General features: G+C 44.0%; 1 protein-coding gene across 4 annotated transcripts in view; it reads left to right on the plus strand.

Annotated features, from left to right (window-relative positions):
* Prr5l (proline rich 5 like) overlaps positions 1–23,938 on the plus strand; it is a 72,046-nt gene that overhangs the window by 19,893 nt on the left and 28,215 nt on the right. For all 4 annotated transcript variants that reach the window (XM_048359943.1, XM_048359942.1, XM_048359945.1 and 1 more), the window contains one exon: positions 15,867–15,915. In XM_048359943.1, coding sequence (XP_048215900.1) covers positions 15,867–15,915 — 49 coding nt within the window. The remainder of the gene's footprint in view (positions 1–15,866; positions 15,916–23,938) is intronic.

Genomic DNA, 23,938 nt, shown 5'->3' on the forward strand with positions numbered 1-23,938 from the left:
GTTTAAGGAGCTCTGCTTTCATTTAAACCTTTAGAGCTCATAAGTAAACAGAGTTGTGTTAACTTTCCACCTGTGTCTTGAATTTCACGTCCTAATTGCATGAATGTGGAAAAAGACAAAGCTTACTTACTCACCAAATGTCTCATTAGAAGGGAGGCAGATGAGACTCCAGGAATGTGTGTGATAGGGGCAAAGCTGGGTCACCTACCCCCAAGTTACTCCAAGAACAGAGGTTCTGGCCTTCCTGACAGGAGTATTAATAAATACAATGGGGGACTAAGGAATGCGTGAATTGTTCTCACTCGCCAGAGGAATCCTAACATTGTACTTGAAAGCTTTTTGTGGGCAGCTCAGAAATGCACAGACCAGGCCTGACGTCACCAGCCCCGCTGGCCCGGGCTGCCAAGTGAGCCAAAGCGGTGTCTCTGGTGAAGCTCAGCCCTGGGGCCTGGAGAGAAACTCCTGACCTTTGTGGAAAGGAGAACTACGCTGCCAGAACATGGGATACAGTGACAGTTCATCTTATTTCCCAAGAAGAACCAGAAATTGGGATTTGTTTTTTTAAATGTGAAATTTCCTGACTTTTAAATGTTGATAAATAATCCAAAATTTCCCCTAAACATTGGTACAGGCCAAATACAACACGTCTGCAGACTGAGTATGGTCAACAGAGATGGGCCGTGGTGTCATGGGGATATCAAGGGTGGGAAGTGATGTGTCCTAGGCCTGGGCACTGTCTTTGAGTTTTGTTTTGTTTTGTTTGCTCAAGGCTGGTGCTCTACCATTTGAGCCAGAGCTCCACTGACAGCTTTTGTAGTGCTTAACTGGAGATAAGTCTCACAGACTTGCACTGCTGGCTTTGAACCACGAACTTCAGATCCCACCCTCCTGAGTATTTAGGATTACAGGCATGAGCCACCAATGCCTGGCTCATTTTTTCTTTGAGTATGAAGTGATTACACTAAGGAGTTTTATGATGGTATTTCAGTTGTCCATATATTATATTTTTCTCAGAATAACTTCCTCTATCACTTGGCTCTTTCCTCACCTTTAAACCTCTCACTCTTCAAACCAGCAGCATTCTTTGAGATGATCTATACCCTTCAAATCAGCTGAATTCCTTGAGAAGATCTATGTGGCTTTTATACAGAGTTGCACTGTATTTCCAAACTATTTACTCTCCATCTCTCTTGGTTTTTTGTTTTGGTTTTTGGCCAGTCCTGGGCCTTGGGCTCAGGGCCTGAGCACTGTCCCTGGCTTCTTTTTGCTCAAGGCTAGCACTCTGCCACTTGAGCCACAGCGCCACTTCTGGCCATTTTCTATATATGTGGTGCTGGGGAATCGAACCCAGGGCTTCATGTATGGGAGGCAAGCACTCTTGCCACTAGGCCATATTCCCAGCCTCCATCTCTCTTTTTTCCCTCTTTCCTTCCTCTTATCCTCCTACATAGATCTATAGTTAGAATTGTGTTGTATGAATATAGAGATATATATGTGTGTATATATATTTACATGTAGGTGTGTCTATATATGTCCATGAACATGTATATCCTTTATTCTAGCATCTATAGGTGAGTAACAACATGATTTTTGGCATTTTGAGTCACATGACCTATTATTTGCATATTCAAGGCCTGGAGAAGAACTCTAGGGTGTTCCTTGTAAGGGCTATGACTAATCTTGAGGATGCTGCCTTTACGACCTCACCTAAACCTGATGACTTCCACAAAGCCTCAACTCCAAGCACCTTCACCTTGAGAGGCAGGGCTTAGGCAGGCACTGGAATTTGGAGATAGATGGGCACAGTTCATTTCATGCTAACACCATTGCTCCCTGTACCATCTTGCGTCAGTGAGGAGATTCTACATTGGGAGTACATTTAAGCCAATGACTCCTGATCTGTCTTTCTGCCATTATTTCTTTCATGGGGCCTGTGTGAGTTCAGCTCTTTCTTATTTGTATAAATTAACTGTACAAAAAAAGGTTTCATTGTAATACTTCACACATATTCACATAATGTAGTTTGATCAATTTTACCTGGTCTCTATTTTTCTTTCTTAATTGTCCTCCTTGTGAATAGTTTCTAGTGAATTTCATTAAGCCATTTCCATACATATGTAATGCACTTTGGTCATGTTCATCCCCTCCTTCACTGTGTACTCCACACCTTGATGAGCAGCGGTCCCCTCTCTAACCCTTCTTTCTGGTGTTGGAGTATTATTAGATGTTAGTTTCACTTTTCAGGAGAATGACAAATGGTTAGGGTTGGAAACTATCTATCTGCTCAGATGTGAATTAAACCCAGACTAAGTCATGACTCACAGAAACTGGAGCTTGTTCTGCCCTTGTTTCTGTATCTTCCTTCTGTATCTGGCTTCTAAGAGAGTGGCTGGACTGGAGACAAGCTTTTACCTCATGGGAGCTCAGAGTACAACTCAGAACAGGAAGTGGGTCTCAGGCATATACACGACTTGGGGCATCTCAAGGGGCATTAAATATGCTGACCCAAGTCTGTGTCTACATCTCCAAGTACCTCTCTGGAAATAAATCCAGCTGATCCTATTGAAGCCCTAATATACTGACAGGGCCACACTGTGCTCTGGCTGGGTTCTTAAAGGCCAGACATTCAAAACACTTTGGTTTTGAATTTCCTTTTGGATGGCCAGTTTGCAGAAGAGATTCATAAACTTAATGGGGCTGAGGTATGATGGTGGGTAGAACACAGGAGACAGGATGGGATGTTGGAAAGAAGACATGGAAGGAAGGCCAAGTTGTTCCCAAGCTCATTGTTCAGTCAGTTGCAACAGTACCCTGTGTATGCTGGGCTCAGTAGAATGTTTTGACCTAAAGGGTCAGCTTCTGACTCCAGAGGACTAGGGAACAAGACTGAGCTTGTGGAGTGGTTTCATTTCCCCCCTCCCTCCTTTCTTCCCTCCCCCTCTTCTTCCCTCCCTCCCTCTCTTCCTCCCTCTTTCCCTTCCTTCCTTTCTTCTTTTCTTCTTTCCTTCTCCTCTTCCATTTTCCTTTCTTCCTTTGACAGAACTGGGTCTTGAACTCAAGGCCAGAGCATTCTCCCTTAGCTTTTTTACTTAAGACTGGTGCTCTACCATTTGAGCCACATCTTTACTTCCAACTATTTTTTTGTGGTTAGTTGCAAATAAAAGTCTCACAGACTATTCTGTCCAGGCTGGCTTCAAGCTTCAATCTTCAGATCTCAGTCTTCTGAGTAGCTAGGATTTCAGGCGTGAGCCACTGGCTACTGACTCAACAAATGAGTGGTTACGTGATGCAGAGGTCAGCAATGGGTGAATGTCCCATAGATAGTTCTGCTAATTATTTCTCCAGGGTTAGGATGAGGCGAGTTGACTTTCAACTGGCAGCTCCTTAGAGATACTTGGAACTGAGGGTTGAGTGAGGCTACTTTCTTACCAGGCAGCTGTTTCTTCTACTGACTACTGAGACAAGAACAAGAGGAAATGACTTTCTCGGTTCTCCATTCTTTTCAAGCCAAATGCTAATAATTTTTTGTTGTTGTTGTTGGGTTATCTAAGTTCATTGTCAAAGTTTGAAACATCTTCCCTGGGTTACCTCTCCTGCGGCCTTTTTTATTATTATTAATTAAATTTTATTGACAAGGTGCTGTGCAAAGGGGGTACAGTTACATAATAAGGTAGTGAGTACATTTCTTGTGATATCTGTTACACCCTCATTTTTCTTTCCCTTCCCTAGTTCAGGTAGACATATATACAATATCCAGTGTACCAAAATCATATACCACATAGGGTATGCCAAAGGAAATTCACCTAGAACATTAAACATAATGACAACAATAGAATCCTCCTGTGTCCTTCTCTTGGAGTTCTTTTTGCTTATCCTTGTCTTATATAATCATGTGTACATAGCTGTTGAGCTATTGCGATCCACTGATAGGTCTATCCTATACCTTTTTATATTTGTTTAGTAGTTGTTTGGTTTTAGATACATAATGTAAAGTCACTGGCCCAAACATGTGGAAATGCCATTTGAAAAAAGTTGTTATTTTGCAGACCTGGTACCTACTGATTCTCCCTTCCCCCTAACAGTCATATATCAAGGAGACCATGCCCCTTTGTTCTCTGTCTTCTAGGCTTGTCTCGCTCAATGTTATTTGTTCAAGCTCTGACCATTTCTCTTTGAATACTAATATTTTATCATTTCTAATCACTATGTAGTATTCCATTGTGTACCAGTACCACATTTTTTGGATCCATTCATCTGTAGTGGGGCATCTGGGTTGTTTCCATATTTTGGCTATTGTGAATTGTGCAGCAATAAACATGGATGTGCAGATGTCTTTATGGTGTCCTGAGACCTATTGTTCAGGATAGATGTCCTGGGGCCTCTTTTGTACTGTGCAGTGTCTGGGAGAGGTAAATATATGCAAATATTAGACAGTGTAAAGGAAGGTCAAGAAGGCAGAGGGTTTTATGTAACTGGGTCCTCTAATGCAGCCATTATAAAATCTGGCCCTCCTTTCTTAAAAGTCATGTTATTAAAAATGAACTCTAATATATATATCGCCAGACCTCAGGTTTGAACTCAGGGCCTGGACACTGTCCCTGAGCTTCCTTTGCTCAAGTCTATCACTCTACCACTTGAGCCACAGCATCACTCCTGGCCTTTCCTGTTTATGTGGTACTGAGGAACCAAATCCAGTGCTTTATGCATGTTTGGCAAGCACTCTACCACTAGGCCACATTCCTCACCCCTCTACTTTATATTTTAACAGCTTCTGATATAGCTGTGATGAAGAACTTTGGATGGAGAGTGGTCAAACTGAATTTAGAGACAAGTACTTCCATACTTTAGGAATAAATCCATCAAAAACAGCATCATCAAATTCTTCCCCCACATAAAAGGCAAAGCACAAAGCCAGATGATGTTGGTTCACACTGGTAATCCTAGCTACTGAGGAAGTAGAGTATCTCGATTCAAAGCCAGCCCAGGCAGGAAAGTCTGTGAGAGCCTTATCTCCAATTAAGCACAAAAAAAGCTGAAGTGGAGCTGTTTCTCAAGTGGTAGGTAGAGTGTTAGCCTTGAGCAAAAAAATCTCAGGGACAGCTCCAGGCTGGGACAGTTCCCTGGGACCCAAACAAACAGAAAGTCATAGCACATAGTCTATTGATAAGAAAACCATAAATTGGAATGTTTTCTAATGAAACCACCCAAAGAAGCTGAGCTTGCACAATGTTCTATCCCTAAAGGCAAGAACATGACCTGGAATAGACCCTTTGTGGCTAACTCACCATTCTGGCTAATGCACAACCTACAGTTGTGGCTTTCCTGCATTTCTATCTGCCTTGGCTTGGTCTGACCCTGAATTCACATTCTCCCTTTTGAATTCTCTGTGGGACAGTGGTTTTAACACCTCTGTCCTACCTCAGCATAGATCGGCTGTGTCTGGGGAGCCAAGCTCAGCATTGAAGTCTGGGGTTCACAAATTCTTCCAGAATCAGGAGTAGTCTGAAACCAAGCAACAGCCAACTCTTCTACTGATTTAGGTAGCCTGGAAGAGCCAGAAAAGAATGGGAACAAGAAAGATATATGTGTATGGCTTTAGTCAGAACTTGTGCACTTGGGTTCTTCAGGAGACTGCATTTTTGAGTAACTGGGATGTAGAGAGAGTGGTCAGTGATGCCATTTGTTCATTTGTTGAGTGTGTGTGTGTTGGGGGGGGGGGAATGATCTGTTGGTCCTGGGAATGTGGTGAAACAATCATTAAGGTGGTTGGCTCTTAGGAAGCTGACAGCAGTGTTTGAGAGGGGGAATTGAACAATTGCTGTCTTTTTTGTTTTTGTTTCTGCTGGTCACAGGGCTCAAATAACAAGGCCTCAAGTTCTTGCTTGACTTTTCCACTCAAGGATGGTGCTCTACCACTTGAGCCACAGTTCTATTTCTGGATTTTTTTTTAGTGGTTAGTCAAAGATTAAAAAGTCTCACAGATTTTTTTACTCAAGATGGCTTTGAACTATCATAGTCAGATCTCAGCCTCCTGAGTAGCTGGGATTATAGGCATGAGCCACCAGCGCCTAGTTTAACTGTCTTATGTTTTATTAAAGTGGCTGGTGGGAGACAGTCTAATGCTGAGCTCTTTGGAGAGGATGGACACAAAGTTACATTTAGGGAGGAAGTGATTCCTAAGTTGAAATCTGGAGGATGCAGATGGCCATGAAGCAGAAAGGGCAGCTGAGTACATAACTGTCTCGCCACCACATGTCATGTGCCCATGACTCCTTAGGTCAGTCTTTGCAGAAATAAGGGCTGGGTACTGATATTTCTGGAAGCCAGAGATGAGTGATCGGTAGCTGACCTGAGGCAGGAAATGTACATTTTCCTTCTTCCAACCATCCTGTTTCCGTTCTCAGGGAGGCAGGAGGTGACGTGAAGGAAAGATTTGAGATCTTCAAGGAAAAGAGGAGTTTCTGAGAATTACATTTGGTCTGTGAGTGTCTGAGTCACTCAGCTGCCTGGACCTTGGAGGGAAATCCACCTCTTACTTTTCAGTCTCTCTCTCAATCTCTCTCTCTCTCTCTCTCTCTCTCTCTCTCTCTCTCTCTCTCTCTCTCTGTTGACTGTAGTGGGATCACAGTTGAGGAAGATAATTGTGGTGTGTGCTAAGGCCCCTGCAAGTGCTGTGTGTGTGCCTACTCTTGTATAATCCCCAGGCCATCTCCTTTCTTACAAATGAGGAAGACTAGGCCTACAGGAGTGGAATAACTCATCACATGCATATAGGAATGCCTGAGCTGGGATTTGAACCCATGATTGCTGTTATATACATAGGCAGGAGGTGCATAGAGTTGGCATTGTCTAGATTCAAGCTTGATGTCCCTGTGTGCAAGCTCAATAGTAGATCATGAAGTAAATGGCTACAGTCTTTTTTGAGGACTTACATTGGGGAATGACTGCCGGGCTAACTTTAAACCCCCCCTTCCGTGGAGATCCCAGGCCTATTTGTCCCCTCCGTGTGTTCCCCTTTCGCTCTCACGCATAGCCTCTGGCCAGTAGGAAGTAATGTGGGAGCGAGGGCCACGGGTAAGCTCCGGACCAGGTGTGGCCACGAGAATGCCCTCCTCCCGCCCCCCATACTCGCCAAGGAGGCCAGATACGTGTGGACATCTTGGAGTAAGCTTCAGGAGCTTCCCGAAGTTTTATTCAGGGGAGGGGGTTATATAACGGTAATGGTGGCAGGAAGAGGAGGTACTAGCTGACTAGCTGGGTATTAACGATTGGCAGATGAACTGTCCATCATGGTGATGTCACGGAACTTCCCGCAGAGGCAGAGATCACAGTCCTTCCAGGACCGGCCCCCTGGGTTCAGGCTGGCGCCTCTCTTCCAGGGGAGGTTTCAGACCCGGGGAGAAGGTAGGAGTGGATAATAGCCAAGCAGTCCCAGGTCTTAAAGGTATAGCTATCCCTGACAAATGACTTCAGTGATATTGATGGTTTTGGCTGGCACTGACTGATCTTTACTGATCTTGTCTTGGTACTTTGTGCTTGTGGTTGAGAAACAGACTTACCTTTGGGAACAGAAAGATACTTAGAAGGCAGTGGCAACTGCAAATCTGCAGCTGGCAGCCCATGTGGTATTCAGCTTCATTATTGCTCAGAAACGTGGCCATTTCCTCAATAATTCCAGACTTTTATTCTTTCTGCAAAACAGATCTGGCAATAATCTGGCATGGAATAGGTATTGGGGACTGAAGCCTGGTTGTTGACTTTATAGGAATTTTCCTCAGCCCTTTGCCTTCCCGGCCTATTGTGTGGAGACTGAGGTGCTGCTGGCTAATGGTCAGGGGGCCTACTTGTGTTGTTCCCATCATCTGTCATTTGCAAAGGAGGGAGATTGCCTGTCTTAATGGTGATGACACCAAGTCCATCTGCCCTTGCTGGCTCTTCCTCCTGCCCCTGTGCCTCTTTCCCAGCTGGAACCCAGCTTCCAAGTGCCTCGCTAGCTTCCAAATGCACAGGAGTGACAGTCAGGTGTGAGATCTCAGGTCTGTGTGTGCCAGGAGGTACTCAGTCAGTTGGAGGAGTGTCTCAGCCTGGGAGGGTAAAGGGATGAGACAGCACAGGCCAGCAAATGCTTCTCCTTTTCTTCATAGTATCACTCTGCCTTCTGACTGAACTTCATGTCACTTCCCTCTGTGGCTGGGTCTCATAGCCATTCCTTCCCTTCCCATTGCCCTTCACTCCCTGCTTCCTTCTCCTTCTAGTTCCGTGGCTCCGTCGGGGGTAGGTGGGGTGTTAGTTCTATTTCCAAATGAAGCTGAATATGGAAATGTTTTCTGGCATGTGAAACAGCTCCTGTAGGAACTGCCCCTGCTGTGAGGTGGCCTTCACAGCACCTCCAATCCCAGCAGCCCTTTCTTCCAGCTGTCTCCACCTTCCAGTCCATTAATTGGGGGTGGTCTGGCTCTGATATCTAGGCTTTTTCAGGACTCTCCCAAGGATCCTTAATTCCAGGCTTAGGCAATGCTAGACTAGGGTCCTGGTAAGGAGGAGGAACTGAAGGATGGAGTCTATAGGGGTGGGGTTTCAAGTCCAACATACATAGGTAGACTCTTAGTAGCCAACTTGCCTAGCCTGCCATGAGCCAGATTCTGTTCTGGGAACTTCGTGAGGACTCACTCCCTTTGCCTTTTCAGCCATCCTTGGAAGTAGGTGTCTTTACTCTCCCCACATCTGTGCAGGCTGTTGCTAACAACAGTTAGGAAGTGGCTGTTGGCAGCAAACCCCCTGAGACAACTCAAGTCTTCCTGCACTCAACAAGCTCTTGCCCATTTCTGGGGTCTGTTTCTTGATAGGTAAAATAAACAGAGGTGACCCAGGCACTGCTGATGGTTCATGCCCATAATCCTAGCTACCCAGGAGGCTGAGATATAAGGACGGCCTGGGCAGAAAAGCCCATGAGACTTTTATTTCCAATAAACTATCCAAAAAGGCAGAAATGGAGGTATGGCTCAAGTAGTAGAGCATTAGCATTGGAGCAAAAAACCCTCAAAGGTAGCATTCAGGCCCTGAGTTCAAGCCCCAAGACTGCCATATATATAATTTTTTAAGTGGAGGTGAGACTGTTTCCTTGTCATAACGATTTAGGCCAAAATGCAGAACCACAGCAGCTGACGGCAGTGCCTGGTTCCTAGCCAGGGCTCCGTAAACTTGAACTGGAAAAAAGCCAGGCTCCATCTGGGGAATCACTTTTTATTCCTTGTTGTTTGGTTTTGTTTTCTTTTGTCATATGTTATTTTATATTTTAGTTTGCTTAACTAGCAAGTAATTGCTTTTCTGTTGACAGAGAAGAAACCCTAGAAAAGACTGGACCTCCTGGGCCCCTGAGCCTTGGAGGAACCTGTGTTGCAGGTACTGGGAATTGGGACTTTAACCTTTTTTAAATTTTGCACATAGGGAACAAGCCTCTCTTCTGCTTTTTTCCTGATTTTTGTGCTTTACAAATGAAATCAGTGAGTCCGGTTACAGTGTGTTTGCATGTGGAAGTGGAGGAGTGGGGGTTGTTATGCTCTGATTTAAGCCTGTGTATCTCTGAAGCCCTGACTACGTGTGTGTGTGTGTGTGTGTGTGTGTGTGAGAGAGAGAGAGAGAGAGAGAGAGAGAGAGAGAGAGAGAGGATTGAAACTCAAGACCTTGTATCTGCAATCTGCATAAGGAAATGCTCTATTACATGGTCCAAGACCCTAGTCATAGACAGACAGACAGACAGACAAATAGAATTTTAAAACTTGTTTTATTCAGATAGGGTCTTGTGCTAATTTTCCCCATACTAGCCTTAAACCACATTCTCCTACCTTGGCCTTCTCAGTAGCCTGGATTGCAGGTGTACAGCACTACATATAGCTTGATTAGGAGTATAGTCTCAGTAAATTTTCAGTAAATTTTCATCTTGTCTCCACTTCCTAAATCACTGGCACTGCAGGCATATATCACCATACCTGGCTTGTTTCTTCTTTTCCTTTTCTTTCTTTCTTTTTTTACTCGATGGACGTAGGTGCCCTTCGTGAGAAGGTATCTCAGGCAGGAAAAAATCATAGATTTGTTTCTTCTTACATCTAGTACAAGTCTGACAATAAATTGTTATGATTCAAAGCATGAATGGGGTTCTTATGCTTTATTAGTTGCTCTCTTTCTATTTAGGTGAGGGAGGAACTGTCTTTTCTTCATTTTTTTTCAAATTTTAAATTAGTCTATACTAAAAGTCATTTATTTCATTGTGCTATTTCTATGCATACATATAATATACATTTTTTATTGTTGGTATTGGTTCTGAGGCTTGAACTCAGAGCCTTGTGCATTCTAAGCAGGTACTCTACCAAGTCACACCTCTAACACATGTAATGTATTTTGATGATATTCATCCCTCAGGTAGTGTGTCTCTTGGTGGGGAAACTTCTGAGATGGCATTATTAAGAGAGGGAAGTGGAAACCTTTTCTCTCAGGGGCTGAGACAAGGGTAGAGATCTTCAGAAGCAGCCTTTCCTAGGAGGCCAAGTACAAGCAGAGTAGACATTGCACATAGAAACGACCTTTGCCTCTGACTCAGCAGTGGTCTGCCCACAGGTTGGCCTGGTCAGTGCTGCTCCTGGCCCCTTACCTTTGTTCTTCTTTGCTCAGCCCCTCTTGCTCTGTAGGAGCAAAAGTTCTCAGGTCATCACCCGGGGCAGGTCCTGGAGGGTAGGTTCCCGCAATGTTCAGGATTCTCTACCTCCCCTGCTCTAGTTGCTCCTGATACTGTGCCTGGGCTGAGGACTCCCTCCCTTTCTTCTCAGCCTTCAGACCATTTCACAGTAACCTTAGCAGGGCCTATTGTTAATTTTAGAACATTTGAGGAGTCACATTGTTTTTGGATAGTATTTTATTCACATGGTTTAAAAATATTGACCCTATAATAAGGTGGAAGTTTTCCTATTCCCATATCCCAGAGGCCTAGTTCCTATCCTCTGCTCTTCAAGTTGAGTATTGTAATCACCATAGCTTATTGGGTATCCCTCCCCTCCCCTCCCCTCCCCTCCCCTCCCCTCCCCTCCCTCTCTCTCCTCCCCCCCTATTTTTTCTTGCCTCTTCTTCCTTTTTGTTTTTGTTTGTTTGTTTGTTTGTTTTTGCTCCTTCGTTTTCTTCTCTCTCTCTATTTTGGTTTTATTTTTTGAAACTGAGTCTTGCTATGTAGCTCAGGTTGGCCACAAACTCTTGGTCCTTCTGCCTTAGCCTCCACAGCACTGGAATTACAGGATAGGAGTGTGCTATGATTTTCAGCTTAGAGGATTGTGTGTGTTGTGTGTGTGTGTGTGTGTGTGTGTGTGTGTGTGTGTGTGTGTGTCTGGGGGAGGGTAAGGGTCTTGGGATTTAAACTCAGAATCTAGGAGCTGTTCCTGAGGTTTTTTTTGCTCGAGGCTAGTGCTGTATTATTTGAGCGTACTACAGCGCTACTTCTGGCTTTTGGTGTTTTTGTGGAGATAATTGTCTCACAGACTTTCTTACCTAGTTGGCTGGCTTCAAACTGCGATCCTTGGATTTCAGCCTCCTGAGTAGTTAGGATTACAAGTATGAGTTACCAGTGCCCATCTTTATTATTTGTTTTTGGTAGGGTCTTGTGTAGGTGACCAGGTTGGCCTGGACTGCCATCCTCCCTATTATGATTCCTATGTTACTAGGATGACAGGTGTGTGCCACCATGTCCATCAGTATTGGTTGAGATGAGGTCTCACATATGCTCGGGCTGGCCTCCAACCACGATCTTCTCAGTCTCCACATGCCCAGTAGCTAGGATTATAGGCATGAGCTAATGGTGCCTAGCTACTTTTTAGAATTTGATTGTCTGGCTTAACCAGAGTTTTAAAGTATCATTTTACTGGTACATGTTTATGTGGATTTTATTAATAACAATGAAAAACTGTTATCCATATGCAGTGACCCTATCTACCTCATAATGTTCAGAAATAAGACAAGATTTTTGTGAGGACAAGGTAGTGCGGCTTGCTGATTTCCCAATTCAGGACAACAGAATCCCCACCACCCCCTGTCTTTGAGCAGGATTGGGTTTGAACTCAGTACTTGGTCCATGCTCTACCATTTGAGCCAGCTTCAGTCTAACAAAATCTTGGCTTAAATCATCAGATAAGTCTTCCTGTTCAAATAACTACATAGCAGTGCTTAACTGGCATAGTGCTACATGATTGTAATCCCAGCATTCAAAAGACTGAAGCATACGTATCTTGTGTTGGGGGCCAGCCTGGGCTACAAGGAGATTTCAAGATCAGCCTGGACTATAAAAACACAACTATGTTATACAGAGAAGAAAAGGGCCAGTGGAGAGGTTTTGAGGTCAGAATTGATGGAAGCATAATGTTCTGTTGTATCTGGTAATAATCCCTTACACTAAAGCAATTAAAGCAGGTTCCAACTTCAGTGTTAGGTTCTCCTCAGTAAGAACTGGTTGTCAAGGAAGCTTTTCCTGTTCTTTCATTTTCTGACATGGGGCTTGAATTCAGGGCCTGGGCTCTGTTCCTGAGGTCTTTTGCTCAAGGCTAGCACTCTACCACTTTGAGCCACAACGCTGCCGTAACAGGTTGTTGACTGGAGATAAGAGTAGTACCAACTTTGGACTTTCCTACACCAGCTGGCTTTGAATTGAAATTCTCAGTCTCCTGAGTAGCTAGGATTAAAGGCATGAGCCACCAACCTATTCATTCTTATCTATCACCATCTGGCACTCTGATCTGCCTGTTTCTAGCCTCAGTGTCTTTGTGACAGTAGTGGCTTCAGGTCTGCTCTTAGTTTTTGATCCTTTATCAACTGATTCTGCCTCATGCTTTGCCTTCGTGTCACCATTTGTGGCTTACTGCAGCTCTGCCTGCAAGATGAGGGTGCTGTGCCTTACCTTGCTGTGAGTTATACCTTCTGTCCTCATAGCAATTGGAGAAAAAGCTCCTTGGACCCTTCCATTGGGCAACATCATGACACTCCCTGGGTACCACTGCAGATGTCTCAGGGCCATTGCCACATCCAGCTTCAACTCATGAGGATCACAAGGGCATAGATCCCACTTCCTTGTTGCTGCTAGCACTCTGCCACTTGAGCCACAGCGCCACTTCTGGCCATTTTCTATATATGTGGTGCTGAGGAATCGAACCTAGGGCTTCATGTATACAAGGCAAGCACTCTTGCCACTAGGCCATGTTCCCAGCCCATGGCTCTCCTTTTTGATCTCCAAGGGCTCCCCTTTCCATTGACCTTTCTCTTTCCTGCAGCATCTTCATGAACATGGGGTTTTCTCAGCCTGGATTCCTCAGAGCACCAGTACCTTAGCATGTTGTTTGATTTCAGAACTATGGTTTGTTGCTCAGCATCTCACGTCCCCAGGATATCCTCAGGAAGCTCTGCCCTAAGGAGCCCCTTACTGGGCCTTGCTTTTTAATTTTTCTCACAAGTTCAACTTCTTCATTTGTGCCCTGGAGATTTCTCAGTGGCCACAGAGGAGATATGTGTTAGGAGATCTCTCATGGCCAGAGGCAGCCTCCATCCATTTGGAGCTGTCCCACTGAGCTGTGTTTTCTGTTCTGAAGATGCTTCTAGCTCTGACCTTGAATTTATTGACCTAAACCCAGAACTCTGGGTCAATGAATGAACCACACTCAACCCAATAACTTTGTGTGTGTGTGTGTGTGTGTGTGTGTGTGTGTGTGTGTGTGTGTGTGCGTGTGTGTGCTGGTTTTAGGGTTTGAACTCAGAGCTTTATGCTTTCAAGGGAGTCTATTGTTTGAACCATGTCTCCAACTCTTCTTTTTTCCTCTCTGGTTATTTGTGAGACAGGGTCTGCTTTTTTCCCCCATACTAGCTTAAACCATAATCCTCCCATTCATGCTTCTTCTGTAGGTGGGGTGGGCAAGTGATCATTGCTCTGTCCAGCTATTAGTTGAGATGAGGCCTATGGCCTGAGCTTCTTGCCTGAGCTGACCTGGACCATGATCTTTTCAGCCTCATGAGCATCTAGAATTACAAATGTGACACCCTCCCCATCCCCGCCCCCCATGTCTGGCTTAGCCTGCTGACTTTTGACAGACTAGTCCTTGGCTAGGAGAATTTTGGAAGGTTTTCATTAAACTAAATCTCAAAATAAAGCATAGGCCACTGGACATATTTTAAGTTGTAGGAAAAGGGATGCCTTTTCTTGGTTCACTCTCTTCCAGCTTTCTAGGGCTCTTTCTGGAAGTTAGAATGTGAATGTTTCTGTCTTTTGGCTCAGAATTCTTGCCCCTGTGTTCTACACCGGAGCAGCTTTCTCGCCAGTGTTCTGTCTTTATCCTTCAGTGGGATTGTGGGCATGTTGGGGGAGGTAATCCAATGAGGACTGTCAGAAGTTTAAGTATTCTTGTTAATAGCCACAGCCAGTGGGAGGAGAGAATGAGATCATGAGAAGCCATGGAGAGTTCACTCCCTGGGGAGCTGACTGGTTCTCAGGAGCCAGTTATTCTTGTTTGTAGCTTCCTCTACTGGTCTAGGTCAAATTAAACGGGGAGAAGAAATCTGGTGCCAAACTCTTATTTGTTTCTTCTTATTTTCATTTTTCTTAGCATTTAAAAACTCTGAAATTATAGTGAATGAGGCATCAAGTGCTCATGCCTGTAATCTTAGCTACTCAGAAGGCTAAGATCAGGAGGGCTGTGGTTTGAAGCAGTCATAAAAGTTCATGAGATTTCTATCACTAAAAATAACCAGCAAAAAGCATGGCTGGAGGCATGGATCAAGTGGTAGAATGCCAGCTGAGCAAGCAAGCCTAACAAATAGGAGGACCTGAGTTCAAGTCCTGGTACCAATCCACACAAACAAGAAATTGCCTTGTGAGTTCATTTACTAACAGATAGTATGTTAATACTATCTCTCAGACTGCTCCCTTCAAGAACAGAACTCCGAAAGCAGACACCCTGTCAGTCTTCTCCCTTATTCTCCCACTATGTTAGGGAGATGTGTAGCATGTAGAGATTTGCTAAGTAGATGTCTGTCATTGAACAAATATAATCTCTACTCAAGGTGGTCCCCTTTGAAGACTGCCTCTGCCTACTCACAATAAGTAACTAAGTTGAATTTCAAGTCTGAGTGTCTGTGTGATTAGAGGAGGAAGGAAGTTATGGAAAAAATGCTCAGTTTGCAAAAACATCTTGACTGCCACTACTTATTTGTAAAATTTCTCTGAGCCTTAATTTCCTGACCTGTACAGAATGAATAATAATTTTACCCTTACCCCACCCCCCATCCAATACCCTTCCCCACAGTTACTTTAAATCTTTGGTTGAAGAATGTGTGAAAATTATGTTTTAATGTTTAAGAAGCTTTGCAAATGGGAAGACTTCAAAACATATTCTTATCCTTTGCATTAAAAAAACTTTTTGGTAAAATGTATTTGCAATCATTATAATCCTTTTATGTAGTGGAACACAGCATGTTTAAACACAAAATTTCAAGTGAAAATAGTCATACTCTGCATTTTTGGTTTTTATCTCCTCCTCCTCCTTCCTTTTCTCCTTCCTCTCCTTTTTCTTCTTCACACAAAGCCAGTGTTGGTCAACTCTGTTAAAACTCTGATTTCCAGCATCTGCCCTCCAAGCACAAAACAAGGCATAGATCTTTGTCTAGGATCTCTTTCCTGGGGTGACATTGGGCAGGGGTGGGGGTGGGGTATTAGCAGGGTGTAGGAAGGTGTGTGCCCCCTTTAGGCCTGGCCTCAACCCTGTGCTGCTGGTGAACACACTTATCACCAGCTGGACACCACAAAACCTTGCCTCCAAGGGCTGCCTGACATGTTTATCTCTCCCCAGGAGGCTGCTGAAGAGTGAACTCGGATCATTCATCACAGACTATTTCCAGGTAAGCTGTGTGGGTCTGAGCATCCGTTGTTCTCCTGGGGGTGCACCCAGGTACCCAAGGAACCAGAAATAAGGACAGGCTGGATGTTCCTCCAATGCCTGCTGTGGTGCTGAGTAGGCTGCGAGGGTCCCTAGGAGAGTGTGGCCTTTGGGGTTAGAGATAATAAGAGACCTATGCAAATGTTATGGCTTTTCTCAAGACCCCTTTATACTCTCCAAAATTGTTTCTTCTCCAAGTTACATCTGTCTTTACCCTATTAGAAATGAAGATGCAGCAATTGGTGGTGTGGCTACTGATATTTGGCCCATATGCTAAATACAAAGGACTTGGTAATGGGCTAATAATGCATCTGGGTGGATGAACCAATCCAGAAGTCAACCTCAGCTTTGATCATAGTTGCCTGTGAATATGGGTTTCATAAAAGATATACATTACTCACTTAGGTTTTCATGTTTTAGAAGCATGGCTGCCATAATGTTTGAGCATGATGCATATTTGTTGATGACTTTTTGCACATACAAAAGCAGAGATCTATGGCTTTAAATGTTTGTTTCTGTGACAATATTTGTTATTCTAGCCAATCGTTATTTCTAGGAAAATGGAGTGTATAATTGTTCTTTATGAGCAGGAACTGTCCCCCTCCTAAACCTCAGTCACTGAATTGTCCTAAGATAACTTGTAAAAGCTAAAATGCAGTGATTCAAGAGGAGCCGAAATTCTGAAAGGAAAGATAAGAAGTTGAAGATTTAAAATTCATTTAAATTTTAAGCCTATTACATGGTAACTTAGCTAGCACTGTTATGAAAAATAGCTGTGAGAATAAAGGATGATAAGAAGACTAGAACTGTCATGCATGTGCAAATCTCTCTGGCTGCTTCTTAGGGTGGCTGGCTAGCCTAGGCAGGCTTTATGTTCCATCTGTGACAACATCCCATATTATGTATTCTGGGACAGTGTCACTGGGCAAAAAAAGCTCTCTTGGTATTACTGAGAAAATAGTTTTGGCCATGTGGATTTCTTGAAAAGACCCTGGGGATCTCCTCTAGCCACCCTGATGCACATTTTTGCCATGAGCACATTTCCTCCCAGCCCTGTGTATGGTATATGGTTGAGTTAAGGTTATGTACCCTGGAACCAAGTTATTTGTTCTCACAGAGAGATTCCTGGTGTGTTCTGTTAAAGAACAGGATCTGACCATCAAGTTTCCCTCCAGCCTGTAGGTATGGTTACACGACCACTGAGTTTAAGGTTCTTGGTCCATGTCTAGGAGTTTCTAATCCTGACTTTTCTGACTAACCAAACATGTGTGGGCAGGTATTGGAGGACAGTGAGTAACTGACACTTCAGTGAAATCAGGGCCATGCTCTTACTCATTTACTGAGGACATAAGCTGCCCCGTGCCTTTCTGCCTCAGTTTCCTCATCTGTAACTTGAGAATAAAAATACTGCTTGCCTTATAAGGTTATTGCATGGTATACATGAGATAAACCAGGTGAAGCTTTTAGCACTAGTGTGCAAAGGCAGTGTAGGGTGGTTTGTGATCAAGGCACTGACTGTGTATCCAGTGCCCCCAAAGAGCATTTTCTAGCTGAGCAAATGGCTTGACAGCTCTGTGTTTTACTTTCCTTTTTTTCTATGATGGGAATGATAGGACCTAACTATATAGATTGTTAAGAGGACTAAGTATAAAGTACGAGGGACTAGCAGGGACTAAGCTAAGAGTGAGTAATAGGGTTTATTAAATTTATATGGGTTCCTATGTGTTATTCTAAAGTATCATCCATCCCCTTTAAAGGGGAAGTTACATAAAATTGCATACTGTCTTGGCTTCAGTTGGGTTTTATCATTTATTTATTTTTATTATCGTTAAGTGGTTATACAAAGGGGTTTCAATTCGACAGGGTTATTTTATGGCCAAGTAGAAAATACTCTGAAGACAGTTTAGTGAGATTTTCAGTTTTATACACATAAATACTCTTGTATTATTATTATTTTTTCCTCCCAAGTTTCAAGGAGCTTAAGCCTTTATGGGTACTTTAGAAGAATGATAAGTGTCAGTTGGACAGACAGACATACACACACACACACACACAGAGAGAGAGAGAGAGAGAGAGAGAGAGAGAGAGAGAGAGAGAGAGAGAGAGAGAAAGAAATAAAAAAAGCTGCCCTCCAGTTGGACAGACCAGACCCTGGGATTCGATGGGGTCAGATGTCTTAGCTTCTTGGAAGCCAGCTCTTATTCAGGAAGGAGAAGCATGAAGACTAAGAGAGAGATAATTAGTCACAAATAAGGATCAGGCTGATTCAAAGGTCAGCCTTGGCCTTGGCCTTCTCTCCTCTGCCTTCTTGGTTGATTGATTTTAAACCCAGCCACAGAGAAGCACTTTTCCAATCAGGCCTTGAGAACCCCCCTGGGCTGGGTGGCCTTTCTTGATGACATTTGAAAGACACAGGGTTTGGTGTGGTTTCCATCAGGTTTTAAAATGTCAGCTGTCTTTTGGAGGCTAGGACAGTAGTGAAGGGTGTGTTTGGGCAGGGACCTGTTTCTGTGGGAGGCCTCTGAGGTTTTCTGGGGCCGTTCATACTGCTTACAAAGCATGCTGATAACTTTAAAACTAATAACCACATCTTCAGTCTTATCAGAGGGAAATCAGAGAAACTGCTTGGTGAATATGGAACCTTTTTATGAGGGTGTGGTGTGAGGACCACGAATCTAGGGTTTTCTGTATTTAAGGTCCTAGACTGGACAGAAGGCTCTCCTAGATAGTTTTGTAAAACAATGGTTTTAGAATCATGTGGGCACATGCTCTGTTTTTGCTGTTGCTTTGAACTATTTAATTTCCTAGTATTTGAAGAGTACCAAGTAGATATTCAGTTAACAGTCCTGTGAGAGCAGGAAGAATTGTCTACCACTAAAACTTGGATTGGTTTCAGGTGACCCACACATGGCATTAAATAGCATTAGAGGTCATGGGAGACTTTTCCTTCTTTTTGGTTGGTTGTGGGGCTTGAACTCAGGACCTGGTCACTGTCTCTGAGCTCTTTTTGCTCAAGGCTAGGACTCTCCCACTTTGAGCCACAGCACCACTTCTGGTTTTCTGGTTGGAGATAAAAGGATAAAAGTCTCATGGACTTTCTTGCCTGGGCTGGTTTTGAACTGTGATCCTCAGTTCTCAATTTCCTGAGCAGTTAAGATTATAGGCATGAGCCACCAGTGCCTGACTAGACTATTTTTCAGCCTTTATGGTCATGCTAGGGAAGGTCTTGGGCAGTGTGCCATTGTGTTTCCTCTTCTTTTCCAGAACTCACCACTCTTGTTCAAAGAAGAGGGATCAGGCTGAAAGTAGTATCTCCAACTAGGGACATTGCCTAGTTAAGGCACTGTGTGTGTGTGTGTGTGTGTGTGTGTGTGTGTGTGTGTGTGTGCGCGCGCGCACGTGCCAGTACTGAGACTTGACCTCAGGGCCTGGATCTTCTTCACTCAAGGCTGGCACTCTGCCACTTGAGTCACAGCTCCACTTCTTCCTTTTTGCTGACTAGTTAGAGGTAAGAGTCTCACAGAGACTCTGCCTGGATTGGCTTTGAACTGTGAGTGTCAGCTCTATAGGCATGAACCACTGGCTCCTGGTTTTAGTTAGGATTTTGTATGGTTACTTTGCTTGCATCGAATTAATTCTTCAGTAGTAGAGGAGGTTCTCACTATTCTCTTTCTTTAAATTTGGTGGCATTGGAAAAAGTGTCTTGATTTAAGAAACCTATCATGAAAAAAGGAATAATAGAGTAGGTGGGCCTGGCTACAGCTCTGACTGTGAGAGTGGCTCAGGATATAGTTGGCAGGAAAGTTCAATTTGGGGCACTGCTAGAGAAGGAACTGTTTCCAAGGCGCTTTACTGTGTAGACCAAATCTCCAAAAGAGGAGAGAGACCCTGTTCACAGAGGCCGGCTTAGCTTCAATCCAGCCACTAGGTGTAAGGGTTTTTGTTGTTGTTGTTTTAAATTCAAAACAGGCTCCAGAAAAAAAAAAAAAAGGTAGGAGGACAGAGTGGTGGCATGAGCAAGCACCAGAGCCCAAAACTGGGTAGGGAGGTTCCCCATAACTGTGGCTGAGGTAGCTTGGAAAAGGGGAGAATGAGCTCCCCAAAGCCAGGCTCCGGTGGCCACTGCCAGACACCTGTGTGAGGCCATGAGAGCCGTTCCTTCCCCGGACCCTGCCTACCCACTCAGAGCAGAGCTGTCTGTCTCTGAGGCTCCGTTGTGCAAGGGAGCGTTTTCATTTTTTACAGCTTTAAAGAAAGACTTGCACAAAGAGTATCTTCAGTGAGGAATAATCGGAATGACACTAGGTTAAGCCTGGGAAACAGGTGGGAAACTGTGCTTATCTCCCATCTACACACACAGAAAACAGGAGTTCATTTCACTTAGTATCATCTTATGTGATCATATATCTATAGCTATTGAGCTATTGTGATCATCTGCTAGAACTATTCTAGACATTTACTCAGAGGATCACAAGCAAGCCCACACTAAAGGTACCAGAACAACCATGTTCATCACAGCACAATTTACCATCGCTAAAATATGGAACCATCCCAGATGCCCCTCAGTAGAGGAATATATCAAGAAAATGTGGTGCATACACACAATGAAATTCTATGCTTCTATCAGAAAGAATGACGTAGCCCCATTCGTAAGGACGTGGAAAGACCTGGAAAAAAATTCATGCTAAGTGAAGTGAGCCAGACCTAAAGAAACATACTCTATGGTTTCCCTCACTGGTAATAATTAGTATGTATATATTTTGATGGTGATTTTTTTCTGCTACTTTATGAAGCTAGAAGGAGAAATGGGTCTTGAAACTGCTAACCACTGGCCTTCATATATTTGAGATACTGATGAAAATCGATAGGCCTGATGAAAGAGCCATTCTTTAGCCCCATTGGACTCAGGTTGTTGCACATTCAATTGTGAATGAAAGGAATATGTAGGTGTAAAATGCTGAAGATTTATCACTGACGATAGCTCTGAGGAAGTGGTACAGTTAGGAAAATTCACAACCTTTTTTAACTGTATGGGATGAGAATTCCTCCTGCATCATGTAATTGCTTTGCTTCTCATGAGGATAGTTTCAGGAACAATTATAAATGATATTGAGTGATGTCTTGTAGACCAGGCAAGGAGTGGCAAGAGCCATATTTAGGGCATGGAGAGGAGGCATAACAGGCTGTAGTCAATGCTGGGAATGTGGTATTAAAAGAAGCAGAAGTAGTCAATCAAGGCTATGTTGGAAATTTTTGCTCAATATGGAAAGCAAAATTGTGTGTGTCTGTGTCTGTGCCAGCAGTGGGGCTTGAACTCAGGACCTGGGCACTGTCCCTTAGCTTTTTTATTCAAAGTTGGCCCTCTCCACATTTCTACTTCTGGCTTTTTACTGGTTAATTGAAAAATGAGAGTCTCGTGGGCTTTCCTAAGCCTTTCTAGGGTTTGAACCTCCACCCTCAGATCTCGGGTTCCTGAGTAGCTAAGATTGCAGGTGTGAGCTACTGTTGTCTGGCAAGAAGCTTTTTTGAAGGCTTTTCAACATGTATTAAAAGTGGTAAGAGGAGCTGGGAATATGGCCTAGTGATAGAATGCTTGCCTTGTATATACACATGAAGCCCTGGGTTCGATTCCTCAGCACCACATATATAGAAAAAGCCAGAAGGGTCGCTGTGGCTCAAGTGGTAGAGTGCTAACCTTGAGCAAAAAGCAGCCAGGGACAGTGCTCAGGCCCTGAGTTCAAGCCCCAGGACTGGCCAAAAAAAAAAAAGTGGTAAGAATGGTGACAGTCAATACATTCAAATACTTACATGCCAGGCACTACTCTAAGTCAAGGGTTTTCAACGTGTGGTCCCACAGCTAGCATTTTCAGCCTAACTCAATCTCAGTTCACAGGAAGGCAGATTCTCAGGCCCTGCTAACTCATTGTGAACCAGGAGGAGCCTGTGTGATTCTATGCATGCTCAAGTCTGAGAACACTAACTCACTGGGCTAACTCCCTTCTTCCTTCTAACAACCCAGAAAGGGGCTGTGTTATGCCAAACTCTTTTTTTTTTTTTTTTTTACCACGTTCTGAACCTTCTTTCTTTAAGATCTTCCAAAAACCTGGAGCAAAGAGCCATCCAGGTCATGGGGGCCATCCTTGAAATGTTAAAATGCAATCAAGGTTTCCTTTGAAAGATGAAGCCCCGGGAGAGAGTTTCAGGATTTGTGTTTTTGAGTGTCTAGCAAATTAGACACAGACTGGTTTTCTGCTTCCTTATAAAATAATTTTAAAATGCAAATTCACTTTTTAAATTATTACTGGCATGGTACTAAAGGTCAGAATTCACGTTGGCACTATTTTTTTCCTTTTTTTCTTTTGCCAGTCCTGGGGCTTGAACTCAGGGCCTGAGCACTGTCCCTGGCTTCTTTTTGCTAGCACTCTGCCACAGCGCCACTTTTGACTTTTCTATATATGTGGTGGTGAGGACTCGAACCTAGGGCTTCATGTATACAAGGCAAGCACTCTTGCCACTAGGCCATATTCCCAGCCCCACGTTGGTGCTATTTTTGATCTTTGCCACTTTTCCATCTGGGGATGTCTTCCTGGTCTCTTCATATGTGCTCACACCGGGACTGGTTTATTAGGAGCTCCCTGGGTCTTTGGGGTGAATTGTGTTGATGAGGCTTTTTAATTGCTTATCCAGGAAGGCATCTAGGGTCACAGGAAATGCAGGTCTTGTTAGAGTTAGCAGCTGGCCCTTGAGTTACAGGAGAAATAGTTGATGATTCCATCATTGAGTTCACAGTTCTTGAAGACATTGATACCATCTGAAACAGGTGCCTGAGTAGATGCTAGCTAACCTAACTTCTTAATAGGCAGAGTAGCATAATCAACAGATCCCTTTGGGATAGGAAATAATGGGTCATTTGGGAATGGGATCTATCCTTGCTAAACACTGGAATGTGGAATGTGGATGGTGTAAAGGAAGGTGCTGGAAAAGTGCTTTTTTTTTTTTTTTTTTTGGCCAGTCCTGGGGCTTGGACTCAGGGCCTGAGCACTGTCCCTGGCTTCTTTTTGCTCAAGGCTAGCACTCTGCCACTTGAGCCACAGCACCACTTCTGGCCGTTTTCTGTATATATGTGGTGTTGAGGAATTGAACCCAGGGCCTCATGTATAGGAGGCAAGCACTCTTGCCACTAGGCCATATCCCCAGCCCCTGGAAAAGTGCTTTTGAAGAAGTGGAAGTTGGGCAGTTGGGAGCAGGGCAGGGCAGCAGAAATAGAATCTTATTCTGTGGCCTGACGCTACCAAGCCTTTGTCCCCAGTGTCTGAGCTTAATAGAATCATCTCTTCCTCCTGACATGCATTCTAGAAGCTTCTCCAGCACTGGATAGCCTGATGCTAAATGCACACCAGCCCAGGGTGGACCTGGACTCCAGTCGTTGCTAGGGTACTTACAAGCTATATGTTCTCAGGCTTGTTACTTAGCCTCTCTGAGTCTCAGTTTGTTTAACAGCAATCTTGTTATCATGGTGCCTACTTCATAAGTGAAGTAGGGTACAAAGAGAGATGACACTTAAGGGCTTGGTGCACCAGGAGCAGTCCATCACTGACAGCTATCTCAGCATTTTTATCTGAGGAATATAGTGTTAGTGGGGATGTGTGTGGAGATAGGCTCTGAGTTTATTACCTGATAGCATATTTCTGGCTTTATGTTTGCTGGGTGATTCTGTGAGCCTCAGTTCCTTCATCTGTAAGGGAAGAAGACTAGGTTTGTGGCAAAGGCTAAATGAGATAATACATGAAAAGGGTGTATTCCTGGCCTGCCCGAGACAAAGCAGTAAGCAGCTGCAGTAGCGTTCAGTCTCAGGGTTCAGAGTTCCTGCTAGAAGATGGGGTGGGGGGGGCGTTTAGCTATATTCTTTTTTCCTTTCCCCAAGTACCTCCTCCTCCTCCTCTTCTTCTTTCTCCTCCTCTTCCTTGCCCTCCTTCTCCAACACC

This window comes from Perognathus longimembris, chromosome 13, assembly GCF_023159225.1.
Source record: "Perognathus longimembris pacificus isolate PPM17 chromosome 13, ASM2315922v1, whole genome shotgun sequence".
NCBI classification, from domain to species: Eukaryota; Metazoa; Chordata; class Mammalia; order Rodentia; family Heteromyidae; genus Perognathus; species Perognathus longimembris.